The 10,647-nt window shown below is 59.5% G+C and overlaps 1 protein-coding gene across 2 annotated transcripts; it reads left to right on the top strand.

Moving 5' to 3' along the window:
* Positions 1 to 7,377: 7,377 nt before the first annotated feature.
* On the top strand, positions 7,378 to 10,501 carry RAX2 (retina and anterior neural fold homeobox 2). 2 transcript variants are annotated; one of them, XM_054465718.2, is made up of 3 exons: positions 7,378 to 7,443; positions 7,851 to 8,075; positions 8,652 to 10,501. In XM_054465718.2, exons 2-3 carry the CDS (start codon positions 7,860 to 7,862, stop codon positions 8,988 to 8,990), a joined length of 555 nt encoding a protein of 184 aa, XP_054321693.1. In that variant the 5' UTR covers positions 7,378 to 7,443; positions 7,851 to 7,859; the 3' UTR covers positions 8,991 to 10,501. The 2 variants fall into 2 exon arrangements, with proteins under 2 accessions (XP_054321693.1, XP_054321692.1); XM_054465717.2 differs by having other exon boundaries at positions 7,597 to 8,075.
* The last annotated feature ends 146 nt before the right edge of the window (positions 10,502 to 10,647 follow it).

The following is a 10,647-nucleotide window of genomic DNA, read 5'->3' as shown; positions in this document are numbered from 1 at the left end:
CCTGCACACGGGGGCCTCCCCATCTTTGCCCGTGGAGGAACCCTGCTGGAACCTGCCTGCTGGCCACTGTGGGGACATCATTCCCTGGGGGATTCTGGGCAGGGGACCCACTTGCCATTACCCATGGGTTCCCCACTGCAGTCCCCCAGGGGATGTGGTATTCAGTGGTGGGGACCCTTTCCCAACCCATGGGGTCCCAGGCTTAAAGGATCTTGGGAGGCTGCCAACAGCCCTCAAGGTCCAAGTCTCCCCTCCCACCACATCCCTTTCTCAGGCCCCAGCCATCCATATCCCTATGAGAGCCCCCATGATGGGAGCCCCAGGAGGGTCTGCGTGTGTGGCAGCAGCCCTGTTTAGGGATGGCCTGGGGAGGCCACCCTCCTCCTCCTCCTGCCTCCCCCATTCATGGCCAGGCCCCATGTTGAGTGCTTTCAGGTCAAATCCCCAAAATGCCACTGGAGGTGAGTGCCAAGATTACACCCATTTCACAGATGTGGATGCTGAAGCCCAGAGAGGGCAGGGTGCTCACACTGGGTTGCCCCAAGAAGATATGGTAGAGCCTGGATTTGAATCTGGGCCTGTCTGGGTCCACAGCCCAGGCTTCGTTCCCCTCTCTTCTGGCTCCAGCCTCTCCCACTTCTGCATGTCTCTCACTTCTGCTTCTTTCATCATGGTCTGAACCAATCATGAAAATCTCACCCATCACCCACCCATCCATCCACCCACCCATCCATCCACCCAATCACCATCCACCCATCCATCCACCCACCCAATCACCATCCACCCATCCATCCACCCACCCAATCACCATCCACCCATCCATCCACCCACCCAATCACCATCCACCCATCCATCCACCCACCCAATCACCATCCACCCATCCATCCACCCACCCAATCACCATCCACCCATCCATCCACCCACCCAATCACCATCCACCCATCCATCCACCCACCCAATCACCATCCACCCATCCATCCACCTACCCACCCAATCACCATCCACCCATCCATCCACCCACCCAATCACCATCCACCCATCCATCCACCCACCCAATCACCATCCACCCATCCATCCACCCACCCAATCACCATCCACCCATCCATCCACCCACCCAATCACCATCCACCCATCCATCCACCCACCCAATCACCATCCACCCATCCATCCACCCACCCAATCACCATCCACCCATCCATCCACCCACCCAATCACCATCCATCCACCCATCCACCCACCCACCCAATCACCACCCACCCACCCAATCACCATCCACCCATCCATCCACCCACCCAATCACCATCCACCCATCCATCCACCCACCCAATCACCATCCACCCATCCATCCACCCACCCAATCACCATCCACCCATCCATCCACCCACCCAATCACCATCCACTCATCCATCCACCCACCATCCACCCATCCATCCACTCACCATCCACCCATCCATCCACCCACCCAATCACCATCCACCCATCCATCCACCCACCCAATCACCATCCACTCATCCATCCACCTACCATCCACCCATCCATCCACCCACCATCCACCCATCCATCCACCCACCCAATCACCATCCACCCATCCATCCACCCACCCAATCACCATCCACCCATCCATCCACCCACCCAATCACCATCCACCCATCCATCCACCCACCCAATCACCATCCACCCATCCATCCACCCACCATCCACCCATCCATCCACCCACCATCCACCCATCCATCCACCCACCCAATCACCATCCACTCATCCATCCACCCACCATCCACCCATCCATCCACCCACCCAATCACCATCCACTCATCCGTCCACCCACCATCCACCCATCCATCCACCCACCCAATCACCATCCACTCATCCATCTACCCACCATCCACTCATCCATCCGTCCATCTACTCGTCCATCCATCCATCCACCCACCCACCATCTACTCATCCATCCATCCACCCGATCATCCATCCACCCACCCACCATCCACTCATCCATCCACCCACACATCATCCATCCACCCACCATCCACTCATCCATCCATCCACCCACCCACCATCTACTCATCCATCCACCCACTATCCACTCATCCATCCACCCACCCACCATCCACTCATCCATCCACCCACCCACCCACCATCCACTCATCCATCCATCCACCCAATCACCATCCATCCACCCACCCACCCATCATCCACTCATCCATCCATCCACCCAATCATCCATCCACTCACCCACCCACCATCCACTCATCCATCCATCCACCCAATCATCCATCCATCCACCCACCCACCATCCACTCATCCATCCATCCACCCAATCCATCCATCCATCCACCCACCCAATCATCCATCCACCTATGCACCCACCCTATTCATCCACCCATGTGTCCATCCACCCACACATCCACCCACCCATCCATCCACCCACCCATCCACCCAACGATACACCCATCCATCCATCCAGGCGTCCATCCACCCACACATCTACCCATCCACTCATCCATTCACCCATCCGTCCATCCACCCACCAATCATCCATCCACCTACACACCCATCATCCATCCATGCATCCATCCACCCACCATCCACTCATCCATCTACCCATGCATCCATCCACCCATCCACTTGTCCGTCCACCCATCCATCCATCCATACACCCACCCATGCACCCACCTATTCATCCATCCGCCCATGTGTCCACCCATCCACCCACCAATCATACATCCACCCATCCATGCATCCATCCATCTATCCACCCACCATCCACTCATCCACCATCCATCCACCTACTATCCACTCATCCATCCACCCATCCACCTACTATCCACTCATCCATCCACCCATCCACCTATTCATCCATCCATCCATCCACCCATCCATCCATCCACTCACCATCTACTCATCCACTGATCATCCATCCACCCACACATCCACCATCCACCCATCCATCTACCCATGCATCCATCCACCTGTCCACCCATCCATCCATCCATCCATCTACCATCCACCCACACATCTGTCCACCCATTTATCTACCCATCATCCATCCACACACCCATCCATCCTTTCATACATCCATCCACCCACCCATCCATCCTTCCATCCATCCATCCACCCACCCACCCATCCTCCTGTCCCCACCCATCCATGCATGCATCCATCCACCAACCCATCCACTTATCTATCCATCTCCCCACCCATCCATCCCCCACCCATTCCCATGTCCATCCATCTACCCATCCATTCATTCACCCACCCATCCACTCTATTCATCCATCTCTGCATCCATTGTTCCATTGTTCTACCCACCCATTCATCCATCCCTCCATCCACCTACCCACCCACCATCCATTCACACATCCATCCACCTCTCCTCTTCACTTAACAAAGCCAGGCTGAAGGAGGTGTCAGAGGCCGTGGAGAAGGGGTACCGCATGGAGCCCCCAAGGGCTGTCCAGGCCCCATGCATGTCCTCATGAGCAGCTGCTGGGAGGTAGAGCCCGCCCGCCGGGCACCCTTCCACAAGCTGGCCGAGAATCCGGCCCAGGAGTTGTGCAGCACAGGCGCCCCGGCCTCTGTCTCAGGCTGACTGTGTGCTGGCCCTCTGGGCACTGAGTATCACTACAGCTTCTGCAGTGACAGCTCTCAGGTGACACTGTCCTTGGACAGAGGCAGTCCAAATGTCCAGGGACCTAGCAGGCTGACCCAGTGACTGGGGGCGGAATGGCAGGGAAACACTGGCCTTCCTGTCCGCTCTGGCACAGTGGGCCAGGGATCCACTTTGCACACACAGGTTCAATCCTGACTCGCCTCCCAGCTGTGTGACACTGGTCCTGGGGTGAACCCTGGTGTGACCACCCTAGTTTGCTCAGGGCTGAGGGCTGTTCCAGGGTGTGGGACTTCAGTGCTAAAACAGGGAAAGTCCTGGGCAAACAGGGGTGAGGTGGCCCCTACTGGGAAAGCTTTTACCCTCTCTGGGCCTCAGCAGCCTCCTCCAGCCAACGGACACCTTTTCCCAGAGGGGCATGAGGGCCCCGAGGGCCCACAGCAGTGAAGGGAGGGGCACCTAGAAGGCAGGCATACAGCTGATGTTCCGTTATTGCTGGGACGGTCCAACACCTCCTCTCAGCTGAGTTTCCCATGGAACCAGCCTTGAGGATACACGGAGAGGGGTCTCTGGCCAGGCTGGGCATGGCCCCCACCCCGGGACTCTCAGGCCACCCTCCCATCCTGGCCAAGCAGAGCCTGAGCTGAGACACGGAAATGTCCCAAGGTCAGGCCGACCTCCTGTGTGGCCCCCTTAAAGCGCTGCGCACCCTCGGGCCTCACTCTCCCCACCAGCACCTGAGGCAGGTTAGTGGTTCTTTCTGGGGGAACATTGAAAGGTGGAGGCTGGAAAGGCCCGGAGTGGCCCGTCCCCTGCCTAATCCGCTGCAGGGGGCCACCTGTCCCCTTGGCCCTGCCCACCCAGCCCACTCTCCTAATCCGGCCCTCTAAGCTGACACAGCGTCTGCAGCTTCTGCCTGTCCGGCTAAGTCGCCCAAAGCCCCCCCCCGCCCCACACCTCACGCCACGATCCTTCCTGGGGCCTCTTAACCCACACTGGCCAATTAGCTAATTGGGGCCTGAGACCTGAAGCAGCTCGTTAGTGCTCTAAAGTGATGAAGCGATCAGGGGAATTCTCTCTCCCCATCCTGCAGCCCTGTCCCTCGATGGGCAACAAGCCTGACTCCACCCTGGACACAGAGCCTGGTGGGCCCACCTTGCTGACGGGCAGCTGAGGCCAGGTGAGGCACCTGGAGCCTCAGAAGCTGCAGCCGCCCCTCTGGCCCGGGATTGAACCCCTGTGTGCCTCTGCACCTTGCCCACCTGAACTTGGCCCCTGGGATGGGGGAGCTACACCCAGATCCTGGGCCGAAGCCACCTGCCCCCTGGGATCCGACCGGGACTCCTCTGGGGCCTGGGCAACTGGTTTCTTGTGTGTGTGTGTGTGTGTGTGTGTGTGTGTGTGTGTGTCACACCTTACTCTGTCTCTGTCTCTCTTTGTGTGTCTCTCCCTTCAAAGCCAACATGCCAACATTCCGGAAGGATCTCTAGTTCACTTTGCACTGGCCCCTTCGCCCATCCACAGGCCTGAGTCTCCCCCTCACTCCACTGCAGTCACCTCCCCCCTGTCCTCTGTGTCACTAAATCAGGCCTCCCCTCATCTCCCCTTCCCACTGTCCCTGGAGTACCCTCTCCTTTCCATATCCAGGGCGCTCCCCTGCCTGAGGCCCCTGGTTCCTTGGACTTGGGGGGCACTGGTCTCTGGGGCTTCCCCTGGAGCCCACTCCACCTCTCAGGCCTCCGCCTCTGAAACAGTCCCACCTCGCAGCCCAGAATGGGCCTGGGCAACACCCTTGCACCTCCATGCCCACACCCTGCCCCTCTCCAACTTCCTTCCTCTGGAATCGCTACCCCCACCCTTCTGTCCTCCCCATCCCCCCGGCCCTTGGCCTGACCAGACCCTGTAGCCTCGCCTCCCTGGCACCTGCCCCTGGTTTCTCAGCTGCTCATCATTGATGTTTGTATAAAATGCCACTGTGTCCCTGCTTCACAACCTCCCATGGTTCCCCAGCACTCCATCCTTCACACCCCATGTGTCCAGAACTTGCGGCTTTGCACTCCATCTTCCATTCTCACCACCTTGCTTAACACAGCAACCTGACTGGTCATGGTGGCTCACGCCTGGAACTCCTGCACTATGGGAGGCTGAGGCAAGTGGATCACCTGAGGTCAGGAGTTCAGGCACCAGCCTGGCCAACACAGTGAAACCCCATCTTCAGTAAAAATACAAAAATTACCTGGGCGTGGTGGTGCACCTGTAATCCGAGCTACTCGGGAGGCTGAGGCAGGAGAATCACTTGAACCTGGGAGGCGGAGGTTGCAGTGAGCCGAGACCTCACCACTGCACTCCAGCCTAGGCAACAGAGTGAGACTCCTTCTCAAAAAAACAAAAATAGGCCAGGCGGGGTGGCTCACGCCTGTAGTCCCAGCACTTTGGGAGGCCAAGGTGGGTGGATCACGAGGTCAGGAGTTCAAGACCAGCTTGGCCAAGATAGCGAAACCCTCTCTACTAAAAAATACAAAAATTAGCCAGGCGTGGTTGCAGGTGTCTGTAATCCCAGCTACTCAGGAGGCTGAGGCAGGAGAATTGCTTGAACCTAGGAGGCGGAGGTTGCAGTGAGCTGAGATCTCGCCACTGCACTCCAGCCTGGGCGACAGAGTGGGACTCTGTCTCAAAAAAAAAAAAACAAAAAACTAAAACTAAATGAAATAGCAACCCACCTTGCCCCCACAGGCCCCTCCCCTGTGGGTTTTCTCCCTAGGCTCGTGGCCATTGGCCATGCTCTGCATTTTAACAGTCGTTGGTTGTGTCTGCCCTGCTAGAAAGTCAGCCCCGTGACTTCTGTCTGTTTTGGTCACTACTGCTGTGAGCAGTACCTGGTACACAGTAAGTGCTCAATAAATGTTTATTGAATGGTGAACTTCTGTTTTTCTTTTTTGTTGTTGGTGGTTTTTGTTTTTTTTTTTTGAGATGGAGTTTCACTCTGTCGCCCAGGCTGGAGTGCAATGGCACGATCTTGGCTCATTGCAAGCTCCACCCCACCAGGTTCAAGCAATTCTCCTGCCTCAGCCTCCCAAGTAGCTGGGATTTATAGGCACCCACCACCACGCCCGGCTAATTTTTGTATTTTTAGTAGACAGGGTTTTGCCATGTTGGCCAGGCTGGTCTCAAACTCATGATCTCAGGTGATCCACCCGCCTCGGCCTCCCAAAGTGCTGGGGTTACAGGCGTGAGCCACTGCGCCTGGCTGTGAATGGTGAACTTCTATTCATACCTCAAGACCCAGCTAAAAGGGTCCCTACCCCTTGTGTCCAGAGGAGCCAACTGCAGTGCCTTCACCTCTGGACCTCAGCTTCCCCAACCGCCTCTGACATCTGTGAATTCTAAGACACCTTTTTCTGCCCCCAGCAGATAAAAATATTAACAGTGGGCATTCATTAAGTGCCCCCTGTATGCCAATTTCTGTGCGATGCTCTGAGAAGCTGAAATCCCCCCAGGGTAGGTCCTAGGGTGGCAGTTTTATAGCCAGGGAAACTGAGGCCCAGAGAGGGAGAGGCCCTTGGCATCTTATGGCAAGGGGCAGTGGGGCCTGTAAGACTATCTCCCCAGCCACCCACTTCGAGCCCCAGCCCTCCACCCACCCTGCCCTTCCTCCTGGCCCAGAACAGCCCAGGACCCAGTGGGAGGGGCCGCCTCAATTAATCACCTTGAGCTAATCCTCCCCCACCCAACCCCGACCTGGCTCGGGTCTGGCGGGGCCAGGCCACAGCAGACACGGCGCCGGGCCCGCTGGGGCAGGTGCCTCGTGGAGATCGACGGAGGGGCTGCCGTGGGCGGTGAGTGCGGGGTGCGCACTGGTGGGCCTGGGTAGGAGGTGGTGGGGGCAGAGATCCCCCCAGGGAGGGCTTAGGGCGTGAGAAGGGATCCTGCCTTCCTTGATGGGGAGGGGGGCATCCTTGACCCCCACCCCCCGCCACACACACACACAGGCCGTGACAGCCACAGAGAGGGGAAAACAGGGACGGTGACACACACAGAGAGAACGAAGAGCAGACAGAGGCACAGCAGGAGACCCCCCCAAGCCCGAGGAGGACAGCCCGGGGATGCAGAGCGCATGCCGGCCCCAGTGGAGGGAACAGATTTCCCCGGAGCCGGGAGGCAAGCCTGGGGCTCCCCTGCCCTGTGCCTGCCGGTAGCCCCCCCGGCCGTCTCCCCGCCATCTGTCCCGCTGCCGTCCCGCCAGGTGGGAGCCATGTTCCTGAGCCCGGGCGAGGGGCCGGCAGCCGAGGGTGGGGGTCTGGGGCCGGGCGAGGAGGCCCCCAAGAAGAAGCACCGGAGGAACCGCACCACCTTCACCACCTACCAGCTGCACCAGCTGGAGCGGGCGTTCGAGGCCTCTCACTACCCGGATGTGTACAGCCGTGAGGAGCTGGCGGCCAAGGTGCACCTACCTGAGGTGCGCGTGCAGGTGAGGGCACCCCCCAACACACACATCTTTTGCAACCTGGGGAGGGAAGCGAAGCAAGATCCTGACCCTCCCGGCACAAGAGCAGAAGAGAAGCTAGGAAGCCTTCCTGGAAGAGGGGGTGTGGGAGCTGAGGTTTTGACATTTGAGTAGGAGTGTGCCAGCTGGGAAGGAAAAGGGGTGTTTTTCTAGGCATCCTCAACAGTGTGTGCAAAGATGTGGAGGGGTTAAGTTGGCGGCGTTTCCCTTGAGCCGGGCGTGAAGTGGGTGAAGGAAGAGGCAGACAATGATGTGGGTAACAACGCTTTTGAAGGCCTTGAATGCCAGGTTGGGCAGCTCAGGCTACTTGCTAAGGGCCAAGGGAGGCCAAGGAGGGGAGTGAGGAGTTGGAGGGGAGCCTGGGCTTAGGGAACACTTCGGAGATCCTCGCCTTCTTGGGGTGGAACAGCGAAGCAGCAGGTGGGAGTCGGGTCAGACGGGAGGCAGAACCCCCAGGGCTGGGGTGTGCAGAGGGGCTCCAAGGAGTGGCAGGGAGCAGCTGAGCTCACAGCAACCCCCCTTCCCTCTCGCACCCTCCAGGTGTGGTTCCAGAACCGCCGGGCCAAGTGGCGCCGCCAGGAGCGGCTGGAGTCAGGCTCGGGTGCCGTGGCAGCTCCGAGACTCCCCGAGGCCCCAGCGCTGCCGTTCGCTCGCCCCCCGGCCATGTCGCTGCCCCTGGAGCCCTGGTTGGGCCCCGGACCGCAGGCCATGCCAGGCCTCCCCCGCCTCCTGGGCCCGGGCCCGGGGCTGCAAGCGTCCTTCGGGCCTCATGCCTTTGGTCCCACCTTCGCAGATGGCTTCGCCCTGGAGGAGGCGTCCCTGCGGCTGCTGGCCAAGGAACACGCACAGGCTCTGGAAAGGGCCTGGCCGCCGGCCTGAGCCTGCCGCCCTCCCGGCCCCCCTCCTCCACCCGACCCGAGAACCCGGGACGTGCCCTGGTGACAGCCACCACGCCTTGGCCTAGGCGAAGGTCATGGAGCAACTGTGGTCAGGCCAGGCCACCACCACTGGGGAGCGGGACCTGAGAGACAGGCTGCTGGGTCCCCTGCCCCCATCCCGTCCCCCACCCCATCACCACCCGTCCTGCTGGCAGCGGACCGGCCCCCAGTGTCAGGGAGGAGGTGACCCAAATATTTCTCAGGCCAGGGGCAGGGCCCTCCTCCCCTCCTGAGGCCTCAGTCTCCCGTCTGTTAATTGGGCGTGGGGGCCTCTGAGGTTCGCGGGTTGCGAGGCTGTGGGTGGTGGGGCCGCTGACTCTGTGAGATGAGTGTGAATCTCTCTGCTGCTCCTAATCCCCATCAGCAGAGCTGCCCACTCTCCAGGCTCCCAGTCCCCCGGAAATAACAAACAGCAGCAGCTCCCACGAGCCTGGTCTCCTCTCCCCGTGCACCCGCCATGTGAGCGCTCCCCTCTCCGTCGCGCCCTGGACCTCGGGCACAGCTGTCAGCCCATTCTACAGAGAGGGAAACCGGGGCTCAGGCAGGAAGCCAGGTCCCCAAGGTTGCAGGGCCAGGAGTGGATGGAGCTGCCTTTCAGACCCATCACCAGTCCTACCGTCCGGGCACAGCGACAGGTTCTGGAGGGAGGGTGGGCCCCTTGTGTGGAGGTGGACTGATGCTGGGCGTGTCGTCATCTTCAGCCCGTTCCTCACGTCCCCACAGACCCCAGGCCCCGTGCATGTCCCCTGCGGAGGCATGGCCAGCATCTGCTCTGTCCAACCCAGTTGCATTGCCCAAGAGCTCTGAGCAAGGAGGCTGTCGCGGCGCCGAGAACCCGCTGGGACTGGCAAGCACAGCTGGCCCAGTGCAGCAGGAGGGCCCTGAGCCATGGGATGGGACAGCCTGGGCCAGGGCCACCCCCTGGGCCACAGAAGTGTGGCACCAGGGCAGGAGCTGCAGTAGCTACCCTCCCCGTCTCCAGCCCGGGCTCCCCAGATCACTCCCAGATCACCGGGGCACCCCATCTCTAGGCGGCACCTCACACACCAGTCCTGTGGCCCAACGCCCAGCCATCACCCAGTGTCACCGTGCACCAGGCACTGGGGACGTGGCAGTAAGCACAAGAAAGATTTTTGTTTTTAAAGCTAAACCAGGCCAGGTGCGGTGGCTCACACCTGTAATCCCAGTGCTTTGGGAGGCTGAGGTGGGAGGATTGCTTGAGACCAGCCGGGGTGACACAGCAAGACCCCATCTCCACAAACATTTTTAAAATGTGCCAGGTGTAGTGGTGCACACCTGTCATCCCAGCTACCCAAGAAGCTGAGGCAAGAGGATCGCTTGAGCCCAGAAGGTCGAGGCTGCAGGGAGCTGTGATCACACCGCTGCACTCCAGCCTGTGCAACAGAGCCAGACCCTGACTCAAAACAAATAAAAAACAAATCTAAAACAAAAGACTTCAGACAGTGATAAGCGATAGGGAGAAAACAAAAAAACAGGAAAGGCAGATGCGGAGTGTGGCAGGGGCTGCAATTTTAATAGGGAGTTCTGGAGGAGGGGAGGCTGGCATGAAGGTAGAGACCGGAGGCGGGAGGGAGAAG

The sequence above is a fragment of the Pongo pygmaeus genome, chromosome 20 (assembly GCF_028885625.2).
Source record: "Pongo pygmaeus isolate AG05252 chromosome 20, NHGRI_mPonPyg2-v2.0_pri, whole genome shotgun sequence".
NCBI classification, from domain to species: Eukaryota; Metazoa; Chordata; class Mammalia; order Primates; family Hominidae; genus Pongo; species Pongo pygmaeus.
This window is presented reverse-complemented; position numbering and strand designations above follow the sequence as displayed.